At 33.9% G+C, this 23,492-nt stretch overlaps 2 protein-coding genes across 2 annotated transcripts; both read left to right on the top strand.

Moving 5' to 3' along the window:
- Positions 1 to 426: 426 nt before the first annotated feature.
- Positions 427 to 10,906, top strand: LOC118437730. Its single transcript, XM_035857047.1, has 2 exons — positions 427 to 670; positions 7,955 to 10,906. Exon 2 carries the CDS (start codon positions 7,957 to 7,959, stop codon positions 10,477 to 10,479), a length of 2,523 nt encoding a protein of 840 aa, XP_035712940.1. The 5' UTR covers positions 427 to 670; positions 7,955 to 7,956; the 3' UTR covers positions 10,480 to 10,906.
- A 5,149-nt stretch (positions 10,907 to 16,055) lies between these two features.
- LOC110856408 (UDP-glucuronosyltransferase 2C1) lies at positions 16,056 to 23,261 on the top strand. Its single transcript, XM_022104895.2, has 5 exons — positions 16,056 to 16,454; positions 17,767 to 18,453; positions 19,519 to 19,964; positions 20,419 to 20,522; positions 22,975 to 23,261. Exons 1-5 carry the CDS (start codon positions 16,266 to 16,268, stop codon positions 23,160 to 23,162), a joined length of 1,614 nt encoding a protein of 537 aa, XP_021960587.1. The 5' UTR covers positions 16,056 to 16,265; the 3' UTR covers positions 23,163 to 23,261.
- The last annotated feature ends 231 nt before the right edge of the window (positions 23,262 to 23,492 follow it).

The raw sequence follows: 23,492 nt of genomic DNA, 5'->3' as shown, positions 1-23,492 counted from the left end.
TGCAACAGCGTATCATCAAATAATGATGATAACCATGCGTGCAATTTTATTTACCTACTCCAAGGCTACTATTTTTTATCAATTGCTGGACCAGACTGGACACATGGGACCGTGCGGGACGTCGTAAATTTGAGGAGAGAAAAAGATTCGGATGCTTCACATCCTACAAATTATACGACATAGTGGATCAAAAATTTGTGGGAAAATTTATCACCAACTTTATGCATGGCTCTCATAGTCGAACAAGAGCGTACATATTTAAATGGGGAGACAAATTCATTGTTTGCTACAGTCTTTCCATAGCGTTTTGTGAAAAGTGGTATAATCTGAGTTATTAAATTGTTGTTTTTTTCTAAATTTTCACTTTTTGGGTTTTCAAATTTCACATTTTTTAAAGTGATCAGTGAAGGCGTTTAGTGGAAATTAAGCTCGTCTGATTCTTTTTTTTCTTAATTTTAATTTTTTTCGTATAAAATTGAGAATGAATAATTTTCGAAATGGGACACCCTTCAAAACGGGGGTGGTATTAGTTCTCATAATTTTGGGGTGGGGATTTGAACTTGGGAGTGTTAAAGGTCGGAATATTTTGGCCGTGGAGTTTTTCTGGAGTAAAAGCCATGTAATTACGTATCTTCCCTTGCTCGAGGAATTGGCGAGGAAAGGAGACAAGGTGAGAGGTTAAGCACTATTTTGGGTGAAATTTTGCAAAATATTCGAGTCGCAATATTTTTTGCAAAATATCGTGAAATAGATTTCACGCCGAAAAATAATTTATTGAAAAACGTTAGAAATTAGATCATAATAGATATGAATCTTTTCTCGTGTATGTGTTAAAGATTAATTACAAATTTTCTAAAAATCAATTAATGCAAATAAACCTTGATGATGAAAAGTTGAGAGAAATCCATAATAAAATATAAAAGTTAATTGACTCAGAGAACTAATTTTAAAATCAATTTTCAAATTTTGCCATCTAAAAATTATTCACTACTTTCAAAAATAATTCAAAAAGATTATATATGTCGTTCTTTTAAAATTTGAATTTTTATTTGTGCTTATCGAGACAAGGTGAGGTTAAGCAGTATTTTGGGTGAAATTTTAGATTTTTTTAAAATGTGGTTAGTCAGTGCTAATGTTTCCATAATTAATTCCCATTTCGAGTATCGTATAGAATGCAAATATAAATGATACGACAATTCGTTCGGGTAACCTTTGACCTTATAAATTGCTTAGCTTGTGTAAAAATAAATTACAAATTTGTGCAAATATAAAGGGGATTAAATTAACGACCCCCCTAACATTATGAATTTTGCCCCCTAATTTCTGGAAATTAACCCTCATTGATTTTTGCCACCACATAATTAATTTTTTACCCCATAAATATCAAACGAATCCCCCTAATAAAATGACCGGATAAATACTGAAAATCAAGTGTAATTACATATATTTAAATCGGATTTATCAAGGATGATCAAAATAATTTAAATATTAATCAATGGAAATGATTTGGAGCACTTATTTGGTGGGCTCCCTGCTTTCCTTCTTTCTCGGAGTACCTTCCTGTTTTGATTGAAACATATGTAGTAATGTTCATCAGTTGTCAGTTGTGATGTACGACCGACATATTGATCAAATGGTTACAACGCGTGCAACCAAGGAATAAAAAGTGTGTGATACGTCTAAATGACCTTTGAGGTCAAAATGGTGGTGACCGTTGAATTAGGGGTTACTGGGTTAAATTTCCCTTTGATTGACCCCTTTATGTTACATTTGGTTTCCTTGTGCGACTTTTGAGGTTAAAATGAAAGTCCCGATTGATTCACCTCTATGTAATTTAACCATTACGTGACCTTTTGTGACCACTGTGATCTTCACAGGTGTGATCTAGGGTTTTAAATAAAAATAACAACCCAAAGGTTTTATTGGGTTTTTAGCAATAAATTCAACATTCAACTCAAATGGTGTATGATATTATTGAATAACACCTCAGTCATTGTGGATGATAACTGATGAACAGTACCATGTCTCAATTCAGGAAACATGTACATCCTCAGAGAAAAAAGGAAAGCAGGGGCCCACCAAATTGCTCCAAAGCTTTTTCATTGATTAATATTTAAATTATTTTGAGTATTCTTGACAAGTCCGATATAAATATATCTAATTGCACTTGATTCTCAGTATTTATCCGGTCATTTTATTAGGGGGATTCGTTTGATATTTAGGGGGGCAAAAATCAATGGGGGTTCATTTCCGCAATTTAGGGGGCAAAAACCTAAACATTAGGGGGGTCGTTAATTACATCCCAATATAAAGCTACCTATGCCAAAAATACTGGCTACATACAATAGAAAGTAAACCCACAATCTACATTTAAGATTGTAAGTTTAGATTGTAGATTTATTTAAAATTATATTTCGTACTTCGATTCTAAATACTTTTAGGGAATTAAATTTTGAAAGAATTTCACTTTCAAAAATTTACAAAATATTAGCGATAAGTTAACTGGCTAAATTCTACCCCGATAAAGAAATTAATGTAGAAGTTTGTTTTGCAAGGTAAAAACAGGTAATGTGCTGGAGGCAGATAAAATTCTGATTCTATAATAACATAATTATTAAAACTTGTATTTACCAAAGCTCTAATTTTATTTAATTGTTGGACACTAATGAATTTAGTGGTGACATAAATTCGACCAAATTTCGTCGCATTATCCGCTTGCGAAAATCCAATTTCTAACTTATATTTTACTTGCAGAATACAATTTTGTAAGTGTTTTTTATTATTTCTATTTATTTTGTAATTTTCCTAAGCTGTGAGATTTCTCTTCGTAATCTTTGTCCGTGTTTCTCTTTCCGTATTTGAGCAGATTACAAATAATGAAGTGAACTTTTTAAACTTTACTGAAAGACTTTGACGCCAAATTATATATTATCTGAAATACTCTGCTGCATTACCTTTGAAGATTTCGTTGTCTCCGGTTGTAATTTATGGTTGTGAAATCGATGCTATGAAATCCGTGATATAAAATAAAATTACAATATTTACAACAAGTAAGTATGCAAATCTAAATGACACGATAATTCGGGTAACCTTACAAGTGAACTGCGTAACTTGTGTAAAAATAGATATCATATTTGTGCAAATATCTAAAGCTGCCTTAATCCGTGTTGTAAATAAAATTACAATCTAAATACTTTTCCTTGGAAAATTTTTCAAATAATTGTGTACATTTTCAAGAATTTACAAAATAATCGAGTTCACTGGCTAAATTTTACGCCGATAAAGAAATTAATGCATAAGTTTATGGTGTGTTGTAGTAAATAGGTCGGACTTTGTATTTTTTGGACTTCATATTTTTAAGTCTAATCGGAAATTATGATTTTAAAATAACATTGTGATCAAAAGTATGATGATAAACTTTAAATTATTTGAGACCAATTGATAATTACAAGATTTTAGTGAGTTTAACATGCTTCGTCAAACTAAAAATTTGCTCGATTAAAAAAAATGATGATAAAATTTCAATGTTAAAATTTCGATTCAAATTTCGCAATCCAAAATTATTTCCCTACTGACTTTTCACCAAACCGAAATGGTTCGTTCATGACACCCAACCGAAGCGGTTATTTCAATGCACCCAACCGTAGCGGTTTTGATTCACCAAACCCTACTGGTTACTTCAATTCACCTAACCGGAGTGGTTATACACCAAACCGAAATGGTCAAAACACATCACCAAACCCAAATGGTTACCAAAATACCCCAAATTCATACAACCCACAACTGGCTATCAATGCATACTCAGCTTCTCATGAACCTTCGACGGGAGGAGAAGGAACTGGTAGGTATTTCACTCGACGGGGAGATAAACCATATTCAATCCCTAACCCAAATGTCATAACCACTAACCCTGATGGTGATCAGTCACTGTTTAAATTCATCAGGCAATATCGCGATGAACAAGGCAGGCCAATATGCTGGCGCTGTGGCGAAAATGGTCACGATAAATTAGATTGTCCTCAACGAAAACGATTAATGGCAAGGGCAAAGAATCTGATGGGCACTCAAAGTGGCAAGCCCCAGGAAAACTAGGTCTACCCATGGTAAACGAGGATACCATGGGTCCTTTAACTGAACACCTCGGTTATTATAATTTAGCTACTATAGATCCCTTCCTAGCCTTTATTAAGTTAAAAATTAAAATAAAAAATTCACCTGACTTAGAAATTTCTACATTAATCGACACTGGGAGCTCCATTTCAGTTTGTTCACCTGAAATGGCAACGAAATTTAAAATCATGCCCTGCAACTCTTTTAAAATAATAGGAGAAACAGGAGCTAACACCATAAATCAATTTATCCGAATCAAAATTCAATTATCAAATAAGATTATTACTCATAAGGTTTTTCTGGCCCCAAATTTGACCAGATCCTTAATTCTAGGGAATGATCTACTACATATTCAGAAATGTTTAATAAACTTCGCTCAAAAGGAAGTCAAGATAGGCACACAAAGTTTTCGTCTCTACTTATCTGAAAACGAACTAGCTAGTGATAAAATCACAACAATTAAATCATATAAATTTAACAGACAATGAGGAAATGGAAATCCCTGAAATTCCAGTTGTTCTCACAGAAACAATCATTTTAAACTCTCCTGGATATGCATCTCTTCCAGTGACTGTAGACTTACAACAAATATTTCAACCTTCTTCAAATTTTGTTTTTGAATGGGATCCAAACTTCTTAAACACACACAGTGTTTACGGCCCCGGATTTGTAGTTAAACCAGAAGAACTAACAAATATAATTTTGACATCTTTGGGTCCTCCAGTAACTCTTAATAAAAACACACGAGTTGGTTATCTTTCTCCAGCTCAAGAAATATTCTACTTTGAACCAAATCAGTCACACTCACCTTTAAAACACAATAATAGACCAAGTCATATGACTCAAACACAACTTGATCAAATTAAATTAGCCTCAGATCTTGATCCAGCACAAATCGAAGAACTTAAAAACTTAATCTCGGAATACGCTGATATTTTTTGCTGGGACAGTGTGAATCTGTCCGACTTGGGGCGTTACAACGGACCGTTTGAAAAAGACTCCGATGGGGTTCGTTTGTTTGTTAAAGATCATAGCCCTATTTTTCAAAAACATTATAAGATGTCAATGTTTGAACGCGAATTTCTTCAGAAACATATGCTTATGCTTGAAAAGGCTGGCCTAATTAAGAATGGTCCTTGCTCTTCAACTTCTCCAACGTTATTAGTTAAAAAACCAAACGGTAGCTTAAGACTAGTCATTGATATGCGTAAAATTAATTCCACAGCGTTACATGATTGTCATCAAGTCCTTCCCGAAATTGAAGATATCTTCACAATGCTCTCTGATTTTAAATATTTAAGTACTACTGACCTCTCAAATGGATATTGGCAGGTTCCTATAGATAGTCGCGATCAACATATCACAGGAATGTCGACACCAGATGGAACCTATGAATGGCTTGTGTTACCTCAGGGGTTGACCACTAGTCCATTTATTTTTCAAAATATTATGCGGAAAATTTTTCATCAACAGATTTTTAAATCGCTGTTCGTGTATCTTGATGACTTAATCGTTTTCAGCTGTTCATGGCCTCAACATTTGATCCATCTGCGACAATTTTTTGAAAAATTAAGAGCCGTCAACATGACTCTTTCCCCGTCAAAATGTCTTTTTGCGACAGGTCAAGCCAGGGTCCTAGGTTATATACTATCAAGAGATGGGAAGGTGGCACCAAATCCCAATAAAATTGAAGCCATAGTTAACATGCCCCCACCTCTTGATCCAAATGGCAAGGTTAATCTTACAAAACTTCGAGCATTTATAGGGTGTGTCTCATTTTACCGACGATTTTTAGATAATTTTAGCGCTCGAGCACAACCGCTTTATAAATTAACAAAGAAAGGACAACTCTTAAATTGGAATAATACTGCACAGGCGGCTTTTGAAGATTTGAGAAATGCATTAACCAAACCACCTATTTTAGTAGGGTTTCGTCATTCTAGACCCTGTATTTTACATACTGACAGTAGTGATTACGCCATCTCGGGGGTTCTTCATCAGAAAAATGAGGTAAACGATTTGGTAGTAATTTGTTTTATTTCAAGATTGTTAGGTCCGCACGAACTCAATTATACTTGCGCAGAAAAGGAATGTCTGGCAGTTGTGTGGTCAATCAATAAATTAAGACCCTATCTATATGCAAAACAGTTTACTGTGGTTTCAGACAATCACGCAGTATGCAGCCTGTTAAAAATGAAATGTTCCAAAAATCGGCGTTTAAACCGCTGGTTGTATACTTTATCTGCACATCAGCTTATCATAACTTATAGTTCTGGCAAAACACATTATCCAGCGGACTGTCTAAGTCGCCTAATTTCGTATGAAAAAGACAAATCTTTAAAACAAACTTTACCTGCAGAACAGGAAATTTCAGTTAATTATTTGTCTCCATCAGATTATAGGAAGGAAATTGAACAAGCTCAGGAAATTGATCCCGTTCTATCCAAAATTAAGGAACAATGTGAACAAAACATACCTGTTCAAAATTATTTAGTTTTTAACAATTTAATTTATCATCAAAAACATACCCAGGCTGCATGGAAGTTAGCTATACCTGCGGCACAAATTTCTAGAATTCTTTATGCTTTTCAAGACCATCGATGTGCCGGCCATTTAGGTAGGACTAAAACCCATGAAAGAATCAAAAAATTATTTTATTGGCCAACACTCGCAAAAGATGTTGATAATTACATTTCATCCTGTATTACGTGTAAACAAATAAAAAGTAGGAATACGCTGCCCCTGGCTATCATGAACAGTCATGAGATTGTCAGTAGCCCTTTTCAGCGAGTTTTCTTTGATGTCTGCGGACCCTTGAAACCTTCAAAACCTTATCAGCATCAATTCTGTTTTATAGCTATTGACAGTCTTACTCGTTTTGTAGTCGCGGGGAGTGCTAAATCTTATAATGCTATTTCTGTTGCAAAATTTCTTCTTAATTCAATAATTTTTGTTCATGGATGCCTAGAAACAATCGTTTGGGACAACCATGCGACACATCGGTCAAATTTGTCGCGATTACTTTTTGAAAAATTAGACATTATACCGCAATTCACCTCATCATATAGTAGCACAGGTAATGCTGTTGCGGAACGTAGTATAAGATCTGTTGAGAATATTCTAGCATGTTACGTGTCAACAACTAACCAAGAATGGGGTTATTATTTACCCAGTGTTATATTTGCCATAAATACAGCAATTAACGAATCCACCAAATTATCCCCTTATTTTTTATTAATGGGAAGACATCCCCGATTGCCTGGCGAATTAGGACTTTCACTTCCGAATTTCCCAGATACTTATTTAGATGATCTTAATAGAGCACGAGAAGCAGTGCGTAATCAATTATTATTGGCTCAAGAATCCTCACGAGCATCCTTCGAAAAACGTCATAAGATTCAAACTTTCAATCCAGGAGATTTTGTTATGTTGTTCTATCCTAATTTACATAAGGATCAATCGAAAAAATTATCACCCCAATTTAGAGGTCCGTATCGTATTTTAGAAAAGAAAACTGATTAAAACTATAGAATAGCACAGCTTGAACCCCCCTTCGCTACAGAGATTGTCCATCTTAAAAGATTACGATCAATCTCAGCGCGATACGAATATTTATCTACTTACGATCCAGCACAATTTCACAATCAATTTTTACAAGAATCAATTCCGAACTCTTCTAAATTGAAAGAAGTAATTTTACAAACTAATGATCAAGTGACTGCTACTAATAACTCGTTCAGGTCGAGCTATTAAACTCCCTAAACGGTTTCAAAATGCTGGAGGATCTTAATTTTCTTCATCTTTATAAAAATTTAACCCACAATTAATCGCTCTTTTCTTTTAGTTATGACATTATTCTACATTTTCCTCATAATATTGGTTGGAGCTCATGGGGAGGAACTTCCCGCCAGGGTCCATGTCCTTTCCGGGGTCTTCACCAAACCGGTTCCGGATACTGTAATCACCTGTGAAGATACAACTTCAATTTTCTTTAAGGTACAATTCAATTTTACTTCGCAACAGAATTACTTTATCCAAGATTTAAGAGACCACTGTCCTCCGGATTTCGGTCGGGGCTCGCTGAGCCCTATTTGCATGATGGGGCCTTACTTAACTGGAAATTTTAAAGCAGTCACTAACCGCCTAAATTTAATGTACCAATCCTTAACGTCTCTCAAACCAATTATTCCGCACATGGAAACAATTTCAACGGTAATTTCCAAAAATAAACGTTACCCTGAGTATCATCCCATTCAAATTAACCCGGTTTTAACTGACGATTTAGATTTAAGTCAGGAAACTAAGAAAGAATTAATCACGACTAAACCCACTACTACCCCAAAACCTTTGATTCAGGGAGATCCTTCTGACCCCCGTACTCGTTTTCAAATAGAGCACGATGAGTTGGTTCGCCGAACTCTCATGCAAACTAGACCCCCACTCAATCAAATGCAAATCCATATTCCTCCTCCTACCACGGCTTTACCACCACCAGCAACTTTAAGTCCCTTTGACCAGGAGGTTGCCAGATTTCGAAATCGAAATTCTGAGGGTTTCTCACGTCAGGGAAGAAGTATAATGTGGGAGAATTTCCATAATACTAACAATACTCGAACCAAGCGTCAGGCTGCTCTGGCAGCTTTGGCGGTAGGATGGGTAGGTGCCCAACTGTATAATTATGTTGACCCTCCGTCTGCTGCCACCGACTTTTCAAAACAATATGATCACTTGCAGAATAGCATCGACATAAATTCTCGAAATGCTATTCGGCTCGCTAATACTATAACCAATCAAAATCACATGATAGGTTTGGGGTTCTTAAATATTTCGTCATATTTGGGAACCCGAATCAAACAAAATAATAAAAAGATAGAGGACATGCAAAAAAGTTTTCTTTTCCAGGCTCATATGTCAGAAGATATTTATCGATCTTTAGAATTGTTTCAGTATGCGAGTATCCAATCGGCCTGCATGACTGGTCGTTTGTCGCTACAAGCCGTAGACTATGTTACCCTTAATCAGGAACTATTAACGTTAAGAACCACATTAAACAAAAATAATATGACGCTAGTCATCCCTCAAGGAAGACTATCCTCATATTACCATTATGAACTCACACGATGCTCGTTTAAGCCAGAACAAGGAATTATAGAGATTCAGTTAAATATACCTATTAAGCCATTACATGAGCAGATGGAAATTACCGAAATTTTTAGTATTCCCTTTTTTCATAAAACAGATTTGGGAGAACCCCAAATATGTTTTGTGCAGCATAGTCATGACTTCGTAATACTTAAGAATGATATGCCTTTTCCCATCAGTATGGCCGACACCAGCCACTGTAGAATTGCTGATGGTATTTGTCAGTACTTTTCCTTAGCAACACGAGCTACAAGTCATGCTGGGTGCGTCAAGGCCTTGTTGGCTCCGCAGGGTACTCGTTTTGATGTGCTACATCAAGCTTGCCCATTTAGTTGTAGATTAACAAACTCAGCTGAAGTTCTGGTTACCAAATTAGGTTGGCACAATTCGTTGTATCGCTATGCCATTACGCAACCTCCTCTAAATGCAGAAATTATTTGCAACAATAACTCCACCCTACGGAATTTTGAACTACTTCAACCCAATACTACCTCACCCTACGGTGTAATTATAGTGGAAATCCCTTGTAATTGTTACATAAATTTAAATGACAAGCATCCAACGGTCGTACCACCTTTTCCTTGTCTTAGTGGACAAACAGATATGCACACTTTCAAAACCCCTCTACTAAATCTAATTATCCCCAGTGGCTGGAGCAAGATAAATGTCGCGGAACTCACCAAAGCTAATAATTATAATCAGAAATTATACCTCACTGAGGGATATTCAAATTTATCAGATATTTATAATGAAAAATGGTTTGAAAAGGACATTGTTCTTAATCTTACTCAACCAGAGGTCCGAGATTTTAACTCGTTTCAACAATATGTTTTGGACTATCACCACTTATTCAATCCTGCCATTATTACCGTTTGGATGGGATTTTTATCCCTCTTCGCTATTTTTCTTTATTACAAAACCTGGAAATTACCACAACAACTATTTGCTTTTGCCATGTTTATTCCCGGTGCAAAAGCTGAAAACTTGTCCATTATACAACATAATGTGGTGCTCTTTGTAATCACCATTATAATCTTGATTTCCTTGATTCTGTTTCTTATTTTTCTGTGTTGTGGATTATACTGTAAACAACGAAAGTCAACCCAATCATTATCTTATCCACGAGGAATAGAAGGCGCGTTTCAAACTTTTCATATCTCCACCCCGGAAACGCCTCCATCATTAGATCCAAAGGATATCTTCGCCGGATACATCACTGTTCGTTAAAAGTCCCTTGGATCGTTTTAAATATTTCTGAATCTTTTAATTATGTTGTCAACTCGGATCGTTTTTAATTTGTCCACTCTACACGCAACTCTAAATATAAGGTGTAAATGAGTTATGACTGTCTCTAATCTAAAATTTTGTCTTTATGTGCTGAACCAACTGTGGGATCTGGAGCTCTTGGGTCTCATCTTCGGGCCGATTTGCTGCTTCAAGCGGGCGGAGCGTCACACGTCGTCACACATAATACACGACGTCACAAGTCAGCGCATGAACCCTTCACGTCACGACCTCCCTCTACATGTGAAAACAGCAAAATCAGGCCAAAATGGGACTCAAACTTCAGCTAGAATAATATAATAATTTATATAATATATAAATACATAGAGATTTAGAAATAATACACCCAATTCGATATAATAAAAATAAAAATACAACATAAATCATAAAATTATTCAAATTAAATTTAGTAAGATCTAATATTAAGAAATTATTATTAAATAATAAAATAAATTTATTAAAATATAATAGTTATTATTAATTATTTAATTATTTAATTATTTAAATAACTTCAATAATAAAATTAGTGAGAACTAAAAACTCAAAATGTAGAAATCAACTTTACAAACAAATCTAATCAAAAATCAAAATTGTAAATTACTTTTAACACATAATAAGTAAGTCCATTTTTTGAAATTAATTATAAAGTTATTATGAACGAAAACCGAAATTACGAACGAAAAACGAAAACGAAATAATTAGGATAGAAATATAAGTAATATTTAATTAATTAAGGTTAATAGATATAAGTTTTAGGTTACGAATTTACTAGTTGTTAAGAAATAAGATTAACTGCCAAATAAGATACAACCATTCTTGAACCCGCTTACATTGGGTCAATGTTCTCCAAGGAGGCGGAATGTCACAATACCCGAAATTACGCATCATAATAATGACGTAATTGAGAACTCCACACACACCACTGAGGTGTCGTGTGCAAATAATATTATTAGCCAACTTCCATCCGGATAAAAAGAGCAACACGGGCAGTTGGAAAGAGAGATTGTACGGGAGATCAGGAGGAGAGAACAGCGACGACTGAGTCGGATAATTAAGGCTTAGCTTGTAAACTAGCTTTAGATAGGTTTAGATTAAAAGTAGTCTATTTGGTGAAAGAATTGAATAAATGAATTGACTAAATAGACAAACCAGTGTTACAAAATGAACCTTATTACCCAGACCCTAAAGGTCTGTAACAAAAGTAAAGTTAAAATTAAATCTAAGAATTAACCCCATTCTGTGAACCAATTTTAAATCAATGTTCAAATTTCGATTCAAATTTCGCAATCCAAAACTATTTATTGGTTTCAAATAATTCAAAACGATATACTCGAAGTTTTTTTTTAAATTGAATTTTTATGTGTGCTTATCAGAAGAAAATTGTTCAATAACACAGACATAATCTAATTGTTAAATGTGTAATATATTTCCGAATTAATTAATTTATCGTCGTTACACTTGATCGTTTTTGACTAATCAAAAGAAAAGAATTAAATGAACAAATATTTCTACTCGTTTAAAGGCTTTAAACAATTGAACGTACCATGACAAAACTATATCGATTTTTGAAATCCCCGTCCAAAACTACCAAGGTAGTTGGTAGGTTTACATAATACGGTGGAAACTAAAAATTCGACAATTGGCGTCATCACCGTGGCGCCGTTACCTTATGACCTACGACGCCCATCTTCGAACTCATGCGTACTTAAAACATTAGAAACAGGTTGGCGAAAACTGCATGTCGAAATTTGGAATGTGTTCTAAAGTTATCATGGATACAGACAGACGAACGGACAAGACATTTTCATAAAGGGATTTCGCTTCGCTTCACCTTTTAATAACTTCATTCGGGATGAATTTCCACGAAACAAAAATTTGGCGCTGCTTATCAGTGACAAACTTTTGCCACTGATAAGCAGCGTTATGTGGCGTTATGTGGCGTTATGTGTTTACTTTAGTTACAAATTTAATCTTTATAGGAAACACAATCCCAAAGGAGGTATCTTAGAACTGGAAATTTAATTATCAATTCTGAAAACTTATTACTCTGGCGTTTAAACGATGCAATTTCAAATTTGATGACAAACCTGCATGCAAATTTAACTTCACTACACTTCATAATCTAAAATAATTCTTAATCCAAATATTACATAAGCATTCTAATTCGAAATAAAAATATGTGCAGTTTTCCATACTTCGTAAATTGAGGACCAAAAATCGCAAATCTTTCCATAAGAAAGAGAGCATATACCGAAATATGGAAAAATTTATTTCCCAAACCTGGAAATTTAAATTAATTTGTTAAATATTGATATGATTTGTGGGAAGGTTTAAAATTTGTTAAATACTTCAAAAATAAGATCACCGTAAATATTTCGCATTATTCTTGAGCCAGGAAAAATGACATGCCGCTTGCGAAAAATCTCTAAATATTGGACGCATTTGGATTTTATAAAAATTATCTTTCGACCTTTAACTAAATCAATTCGAATATATTTTCAAATTCAATTCCTAAAAGTTTACTTTACAAAGTTAATCGAATTTTACTGCACTCTTAGAAATCCAGTATTAAAATAATACCAAGCGGTATTCATACATGACTCTAAAGACATGACACCGAAGTGGTATTGATAACTAATACCGTGTAATAAGTTATATCTCGGTATTAAAGTTTTGCCATATCGGTAGCAATTTTTTACGGACCGGTATAATTTTAATACCAAACGGTAACAACTTTAATACCGAGAAATCAATGCGTGCATGACTACACGGGATTTCTAACGCTCGAATTTTATTAAGTTCATAATGAGGCAATTCACGCCCTCCTTCGTAACTACGTAAACAGCGTAAAATCGGTAAACTTACAAACGTTTACAAACTTTTACAAAAATTGCCAAGGAAAATCAGTTTACAAACTTTTGTAAACTTACGCAGCTCAGGGGCGTCTTTTAATTTTGTAAAGTATTTTGTAAACTCAATTTGGGGAAGAAAAAAAATTGTTCGATACAGAAATTTGGCATAGAGGTTGCTAATGGCTCCTAATGAAAGAATATGAACTGAAATTGACAAATTTTTCAAGCCGAGGTACCCGACGGGGTGACCCATACCGATTTTTCAAAATCATCCAATCGAGCTGAAATTTCGTATAGAGGCTGCTAAAGGCCCCTAATGGAAGAATATGAAGTGAAATTGGTAAAATTTTCACATCCGGGACCCGTTGGGGTGACCCATACCGATTTTCATAACTTGTCTCAAAAAGCTGAAATTCGGAATGGTGATACTTCATAGCTTCTCATGAAAGAATATGAAGTCAAAGATGAACAAAAAATAACCAGACGGGCAATGAGGAAGGGGTACCCATACCGATTTCTGAATTTATATATTTAGCTAAGATTTAGTGTGGAGTCGAAAAATAACTTAGGATTAGAATTTAGGAAGGTTGAATTTGGAAATTTTTATAGGAACAGCCTCCACTGTTCGTGGTATATAGTATATCAATAAATGCAGCTCTACAAATCTTCCATTAATTTTTCTGGAAATGATCGGAATTTTGTTCCAATTATCAGATAAATTTTTACGAAAATAATTGCGAAAGTGAATTCACGGGAAGCTGTTTGTAAACGTTTGTAAGTTTACGGATTTTACGCTGTTTACGTAGTTACCAAGGGTGCGTGAATACCCTCAATATTTATTTACTTATTATTTCTTAAATTAACATTTATCGTTTCATCCATCCCAAAATCAAATCTGGCAACCGATTTTTAGAAAAAGACTTGCGAAAACTTATTAGTACGGTGTTTAAATGATGCAATTTCAAACTGATGATGTGACACGTGCAAAAACCAGGCAGATTCAAGAAACTAAATTTCACGCAGTCCTTGACAGGTATCAGGAAATTTTTAAAACCCGCAAATTCACATAACTAAGAAAATTTTACAAATATGTGCTTGTATTTCTAATGAATGAAACAAATTTATTAACTTTTACAAAATTTTACAAATATTTCTGAGAAAAAAAGGCTTTCAAATTTTTCGTAAACTTGCTCAGATCTAGGACGTCTTTTCTTTTGTAAAAGTTTGTAAAATTATTTTGAAAAAGTTACAAAGCTACCAATGACTGCGTGGAGTGCTTCAATATTTCATATTATCCCCAAAAAACATGAAACACTTGCAACATAATAAGATAGTTGCTTGTAAACGGCACCCGGCTGCATGTTTTTTTTATATTTATTATGCATAATCATGAAATTTAAATATGCTAGTTATTGTTATTGTGAGTATTATTAGATAGGATTCGTTTATAGCCGTCTGTACCTAAAAACTGAACTTCTAGAAAAATAAGCTCTTAAAGGACTACTTGAAAATAATCTAAAAATATTTTAAGCAGTTTTGATCTTACAAAAAGTTTCTTTCGGCATATTACTTCTTCAATAAAAATATATTTTTAATTTAATTGCAAAAATTGTACATATTTAATCATTAGCGTTCCACATTTTCTAAATTACATGCTAAATTTTTTTTTACTAATTTCCAAGTGAAGCAAGTCCTTAGTAACTTTGTAAAATCCGTATAATCTATAAACTTATAAAGTTTAAAAAATTTATTTAAAATGAAAATTAGCTTACAAATTTTTGCAAAACTTGCTCAGATCAAGCGGGTCTTTTTTTTACTTTGCAAAAGTTTGTAAAACTATTTTTTCAAGATTTGACAAAGTTAACAAGGACTGCGTGAATTGCCCCGAAATTCCATTTCACATATCTATGTTTTCAAATTTAAGTGCTAAAATTGTATCCACTTTCACAAAGTTAACATTCTCCAGTTTTCTAAAAAAAATTGTTATTAATTTTTAAATTTAATATATAAGTCATTGGGTAGATCTTAAAATCTACCCAGTGATCCCATAACGGCTACAGACCCAAATAATCGCGTGAGAGAAATGAAACTCCACTTGAAATTTTTTACTACGTGCTGATGCTGTGCCACTTATTTCACCAGCATCATGTGCCGGTGCAACCCAGCAGCGACGTGCCATCAATTCAATAATGATCATGACCATGCAATTGTATATACTTACTCCAAGGCTACTATTTTTTATCAGTTGCTGGACTGGACTGGACACGTGGGACCGTGCGGGACGTGCGCCATAAATTTGAGGGGAGAAAAATATTCGGATCCTTCACATTTTAAAAATTACACACTGTAAAAAATCTGATAGAATCACATATTGAATTCATACTGGTATTGATTTGATATTAATTTCCTACCGGATTGGTAGTAGTTTTTTTCTGACTGGTAAATTTGTCATTTGTCATAAATCATAGCATTACTTAACGGGAATGCCCGTCATTATTACCGCGCAGGTAATATTCGTATTCTGATCAGTAATGATTTAATACTAGTTTTCTAAGAGTGTATTAAATGATGGATTAAAAATTTCTCGGAAAATTTATCACCAACTTTATGCATGGCCCTCAAAGTCGAACAAGATCATATTTAAATGGCAGACAGATTCATTGTTTGCTACAGTCTTTCCATAGCGTTCCAGGCAATTTGGTCTCATCTGAGGTTTTTTGTACATAGTTCTTTAATAAATTATTACCTTTTTGGTTTTAAAATTTTACATTTTTAAGTGATCAGTGATAGCCTTTCATGAAAATTCAGTTCGTCTGAGTTTCTTAATTGTGTTTTTTTTAATTTTTGCATTTTTACATAAAAGTGATCAAAGTGAAGATGAATAATTTTCGAAATGGGGCCCCTTTCAAAACGGGGGTGGCATTATTTCTCATAATTTTGGGATGGGGATTTGAACTTGGGAGTGTTGAAGGCCGGAATATTTTGGCCGTGGAGTTTTTCGGGAGTAAAAGCCATGTAATTACGTATCTTCCCCTGCTCGAGGAATTAGCAAGGAAAGGAGACAAGGTGAGAGATTGAGCACCATTTTGGGTAAAATTTTTCAAAATATTCGAGTCGCAATATTTTTGCAAAATATTGCGAAATATGTAGATGTCGCGCCGAAAAATAATTTACTGAAAAACTTTAGACATTAGATCATAATAGATATGAAATTTTTCGCAGATATGTTTCAAAGATTAATTACAAATTTTCTAAAGATTAATTAATGCAAAAAATCCCTGATGAGGAAAAGTTGAGAGAAATCCATAATAAAATATAAGAATTAATTGACTCAATGATCTAATTTTAAAATCAATTTTAAAATTTATGGTATAAAAATCAATCTAAAAATTGTTTATTAGTTTCAAGCAATTCAAAAAGATACATAATATGTCCTTCTTTTGAAATTTTAATTTTCAATTGTGCTTACCAGAAAAAATTATGTAATGCGATTGATACCATCTAATTGCTATGAGTATCAATATGTTTACACGTTAATTAATTTATCGCCTTTAAACTTGATCATTTCCGAATGATACAAATATTTCTACTCGATCAAACAGTTGAAAACTTGCAAGAAAGGTTTCCCTTAAGAAGTTAAAAAGATTTACAAAGTTTACATAGCTTTCGTAATCATAAACCTGAGTGATTTGCCCATTCGACCAGAGTAACCAATATGGTTTTTTGATTTATGTGTATAAAATTGAAATATGTAAAAAAAAAATAACTAAAGTTGAAATCGCAGAAACGTTGCGAAACGAGGAAAAATTTAGAAATTCGCACGAAAAATATGCTCATGGAAATATACAAAATTTTTAAGTACTCATAAACCTTGTAATTAAAACCTTCCACTCCACGTGTGATTTGTATTTTTTGTTTTCACAAATTATACATTTACACATTTTACATATACACGTAATTCACGCAGAACACTGCAGAAGGTACGTATTAATCTAGCTTACTTTTCCTATACGAAATTCGTAAATTTTTAAATGTGGCGTGTATGTAACTCTAGCAGTGCAAAATAAATATGTATGTAATAATTCAAAATGTGTGTATCCAAAAAGACAAAAAAATTTGTTATTACTATTTTAGATTTTTTTTAGAAATCTACAAATTTTTCCAACTAAAAAATTAGTAAATAATTGATTTTTACATCGTCCTCCCAGCTAGAAAGACTTGGAAATTTTATTCTTGAAAATGAAATACCATACCATAGCAATTTCATCTACAATTTCGCTTAAATCCATGTCCTCAGTCTGTTTGACTATGGTCAACTTTCGCAAAAATTTTGCACTCAACTAATTCTTACAATTTTAATTGTCCCGCTTTATCTCAGGTGACACTCCTCAGCCCGTCCAAAGGTCTCACTAAAGAGCCCAACATCACGGAAATCTTCGGCATTAACAGCGACGCCATGTGGAAGGAGTATAATCTCGATTTATTCGCTATGAAGGAACGAAACGAAGAAATGAACCCTTGGACCCTGTTGACCCAAATTGTACCGAAAGGATGTCGTGAAATCTACGAACGCCCCGAAGTCAAAGCGCTATATGACATCGATTTCGACTTGATCCTCCTCCAGCCGCTCTTTAACGACTGCGCGCTCGGATTTATTCACAAAATCATGACGAAATCTAACGCGACCACGCCGCCGCTCGTTCTATTTTTGCCACTGAGCGCGCCGAATTTTGTGGTATCAAAGCTTGGCGGGTATCATCCGAGTTCCTTCGTTTCGAACACTTTTGTAAATTTCGGGGATGACATGACGTTTTACGAGAGGTTTTTAAATTTTGGGATTAACATAATGTTCGACGCGGCCTATACGTATTATTATTTGCCCGTGATGGAGGAGCTGTACAGGGAGAAGGTCGGGAGTGAGACGCCCGGATCGGGGGAGATTTTGGGGAAAGCGTCGATGATTTTGTCCAATGGGCATTTTGCGTTGGCTCGGCCGAAACCGAATCTTCCGGATGTCGTGGATGTGGGTGGGATTCATTCTAGGAAGGCGAAACCTCTGCCGAAGGTAATAAAATTTCGAAATTTTTTAATTTATGAAGGAAAAGTGATTTTACCAGTTTTACCAATTTTTACCAATTTTTACCAGGTTTTACCAATTTTTACCAATTTTTACCAATTTTTACAAATAGTTACTCATTTTCGAATATATCAATTATACCAAACTTTACCAATGGTTATCTAAATATAACAATTTTTAAGTATGACGATTTTTACCAAAGTTGAAACCAGTACCGAAGGTAAAACAGCAATTTTTTCTGTAGTCTGTCTTGAGTAATATTATCAGACTTCTAATAGTTGAAGTCTGTAAAATTTAACGTAGGACTCAAATTTTCAAAAAAATTCAGGAATCTTGTTAGTAATATTTTACACTTTGCCAATAATATTAATTTTTATGGGCTAAAGTGTTTAACTCACAATTTTCAAAGGTTTGCATCTTGTATTAATTTTTACGTAGATAATTTAACACAAATCAATAATACAGTTGACAAAATATTTTGGTAATCAATTTTGATAAACAAGTGTTATTTATTTCCATATGTTTTAATTAATGGAAACTTTAAGAAATTTTAGTCTTCGAGTTGTAGCTTCACGCCGTAATTCAAATTCAAAATTCATTTGGTAAAAAATAATTATGAAGATAATTTACAACTCAGTTTTAAGCAGATGCAACTTTTCATACTTTAATGTAAAGTTAATTTTTATAAAAAAAATTAGTACGACAATAGATTTATCTTTTAAAAAGTCGTTAATTTTCTAACAATTTTCTAATTTTCTAATTTTTTCATTTTCTAATTGTAAGCTAAAGTTTTTGTTTATAGTATCAAACATTAAATGTCGATTGAAGTATGAAAAATCCGGTATAGAGATTTGTAATAATTTCCTGCCAGCTTGGTAGTTCTAAGTTTCTGAGTGGTAAATTTTTCACTACCATAACATTGCAAAACGGCAATGCTCGTTATTACCTATAGGTAGAGTCATATAGATATATATATAATCCATACTGATAATAATTTCCTATAAGTGTACTATTTATTACCGATTGGATAATAAACTGTCCCCATAATTTCAGGATTTGGAAGACTTCATCGCCTCCTCAGGTGACGCGGGTTTCATCCTCTTCTCCCTCGGGACTAATCTCGTCGCGAGTAAAATGGCCCCAGAAAAACGTGCCATTTTTCTCAACGTGTTTGGTCGTTTGAAGCAGAAAGTGATTTGGAAGTATGAAACGGACGATGTTTCGAACGTGCCTAAGAACGTGCTTCTGAGCAAATGGTTGCCCCAGCAGGACCTCCTCGGGCACGGGAAGATCCGTCTGTTCATGACGCACTGCGGGGGTGGGGGGACGGAGGAGGCCATCTTCCACGGGGTGCCCCTCCTGGGGATGCCCTTCTTCGGAGACCAGCCCCTCAACGCGCAGGCCGCCGAGAAGCACGGCTACCTCGTCAGGCTCGACTGGAACGATTTGACGGAAGAAAGCCTCACCAAAGCGATCAATGAAGTCATCAATAATCCAAAGTGAGACGATTTTAATTTTAAGGGGAGTTTAATTTGTGTTACGTTAATGATTTCATTACCGTGTACAAAATGTCTAAAATGCCCTAAATGTCCTCAATTCTTTGCATTTGTGTCTAATTTGTGTTAATTTAATGATCTCTTTACCATTTAAGCTGTGTATAAAATGCCGAAAATGTCAAAAATACCATAAATGTCCAAAATTTGCATTTATTGTACAAAATGCTCAAAATATGTCCAAAATGCCAAAAATGTCCAGAATTCCTTGAATTTATTCTATAAACTGCCTAAAATGTCCCAAACTCCGTGCATTTACTTTTATATCATAGGATACAGTATCCCAGGGATCTAACTTGCAACTAAATTAATTTAGCCTTTTATAAACAAATTATTACGATGTTTAAATCATGCAATTTTAAACTTCAATTTAATCTAAAATTCTCCTAATTATTTTCAGATATCGTGAAAACGTGCACCGATTGTCGACCGTTTTTCGTGACCAGATCGATAATCCGTTAGATAGGGGCATGTTTTGGTTGGAGTACGTCATGCGACACAAAGGTTAGAAAATTTCCATCAATTTTTTTTAAAAAACTAAATGTTTTTTATTTATTTTATAAATCTCAATGATTAAATGTGTGCTCGGTAACTTTCAAACTTTTACAAAATGATACAAATATTTCTGAGGAAAATTATATTCCAAATTTTTGTGTAAACTTGCTCATGGTCAGGTCAAGGGGATCTTTTCACTTTGTAAATGGGGTGTAAAACTATTTTATAATTTTATACACGTAACAAAGGAACAAAGGAACAAATGAATGATTGCGGAAATTGAATACACATTTTGCAGGAGTAAAGTGCCGAATCAATAAATTTTGTAAAATGTTACAAGCATATTTTCTCAAGTAGATAAGATATTACCGTGGACCCATAAATTCGCATAAAGTGCACAAATAAATTAATTCCTATTTTAATAAATTACTAATTAAATAAAATAATTCGTGATAAGTTGTAAATTATTTTGTTGCAATTTATGTAAAACAATCTTTCTTTCATACATACATAAATTGTGCAAAATTTTACACAGATAATTTTAAACTTAACCAGATCAAGGGCCTCATTTTATTTTGTACAAGTTTGTATAAAAAATTCATTTTACAGAACGCACTTATTTTTTCTTAGGTGAGGCATAGTAACCATGAACACATGAAAAAATGCATGGTTACGGCAAAGCGTAAGAATGCAAACAGACCCCCCCTCCCAAAATTCCACTCAAGATTGTGGCAAAACGGCTAATCGTATCAAAATGTTGTAAAAGGCAATCGTGCAGACCTTGCTGGGTAGATGATGCCCGTCAGGTCTATAAACATGACAATCATATTTTAACCCATTTTAAATCGATTTTAAACTTTCAAACGACTTGCAAATTCACTTTTGCCATGCAAAGGTTGTGACTCGTCTATGTTTTAATGTGCGGAAATCTATAACGCGTCATTTAAAACAAACCCGAGCGAAATCGGATAAAAAATTAAAAAGTTTTCTTGGTAGCATCTGCAGCCAGTTACGTTACTTGTAATGTTTCTTCATTACTTATAATAAATACTCGTTTCTATTAGCAACCAGCACAATAGAAACATGTAAGCTCTGCACTTACATATGCAAATATCTAAACATGTAAATATGTATGTACATGTATGCACTTTTAGAAATCCAGTATTAAAATAGTACCAAGCGGTATTCAGAAATGACTACAAAAATGGTGTTCATAACTAATGCTCTGACGTAATCATGTTTCGTTTTCTCCCATGTGAGAAAAATTTCACGGTGAAAATGCAAATTCTCTTTCACGTTTTCCATCATAACTTTGTTTAAACTAAGGATGAGCATTACGAAAAATCCTGAAACACGTGTTTAATCATTTATCTAAGGATACATAATTATCGTGTTTTCGTCAAAATCGGAGCTAGACCGCTGGCGTCATCGTATTGCAAGCAATAGGAACCACTGAGATTTCAATTATACCAGATTTCTAAGTGTGTGTATATACAAAATACATGTATGTATGATGTTGATGCATTTCTTGCCCTTTAGTCCACGGGTGATAGGGGAATTTAATTTGGTGTTCCACGCATTCACACCCACTGGAGAATTAATTGCATATTATGTAACGCATCCAGGCTAATGAGATTTAATTTGGTATCTATTATTGATGACAACTTAAAGAGACTTAAAAACAAAAAAATAAACTAATTCTTTAAAAAAAACTTAGGTGAGGCTTGCTTAAAAGGGAGAAACAAGAGGTTCTCATCGTGTAGTAAAATAATATGCTACATCAATGTTCATCTCATGATTTATAATTTTAGGTGAATACAACAACAAATTATATGCGTTTCGGACCATTTGCCTCGCCGTGGGCCTGATTAATTGTTCCATACCAATGCATATATGTATATATATAGTATGTGCGCCATATTGATGCTTGTACCTAAATATACATAAGTTGCAATCCTCTTACTATTCGATTCTGCTTATACTGATGGCCTACATGAATATATTTCAAAGATAGGTCGAATTTTTTAACATTTAATGTTCTGAAATATAATATTTCATGTTACAAACTAACTCAAGCTTCGTACATTAAATCACCAATAGATTATGGATAACGAAATTATCTAACGAAATCCTGTATCGTTTCATATGAATTATTACTGCATATGTGTATTAAATGCACTGAGCGTTAATAAATTTTCAAGTTATTTTAATTATTTGAATCATAAAATTGCCCACGGCGAGGCAAATGGTCCGAAAGGCATATAATTTGTTGTTGGATTCACCTAAAATTATAAATCATGAGATGAACATTGATGTAGCATATTATTTTACTACACGATGATAACCTCTTGTTTCCCCCTTTTAAGCAAGCCTCACCTAAGTTTTTTTTTAAGAATTAGTTTATACAAAGTTGCCAATGATTGTGTGAAGCCTCAATAATATTTTTGTAAATTATTTTCAGGTGCGCCACAATTGCGGTCACCGGCGCGAAATCTGTCTTCAATTCAGTACCACTCCCTCGACGTGATTGCTGCCTATTTGGCCATCATTTTAGGAACCCTGTTCGCCATTTACGCGATCCTGAGGAGAATTTACACTTGGTGCGTGGTAAAAATTTCGGGAAACTCGTATAAACAAAAAACTAGTTAAAAAATAGGATAAATTGTTAGCTTTATTTCGTTCCTGTACAAATTTATAATTTAGAAATTTGAAATAAATAAATAAATTTTGGAAAAGATTATAAAAACATGCCACAAGTGGCCCAACAATTTGTACAAACTTTGTACAAACTCAATGAATTGCTTCAAAATTTGACAAATATTTCAAAGGAAAATTACCCTTTTTTGAAAACTTGCTAAGATCAAAGGCATCTTCTTATTTTGTATAAGTTTGTAAAATCATTTTACAAAACGCATGGATTTTACAAAGTTACCAAGGACTGCATGAACTACGTACATGTGCCCAACATGACACACAATT

This window comes from Folsomia candida, unplaced genomic scaffold, assembly GCF_002217175.1.
Source record: "Folsomia candida strain VU population unplaced genomic scaffold, ASM221717v1 Fcan01_Sc015, whole genome shotgun sequence".
In the NCBI taxonomy this organism is placed as follows: Eukaryota; Metazoa; Arthropoda; class Collembola; order Entomobryomorpha; family Isotomidae; genus Folsomia; species Folsomia candida.
This window is presented reverse-complemented; position numbering and strand designations above follow the sequence as displayed.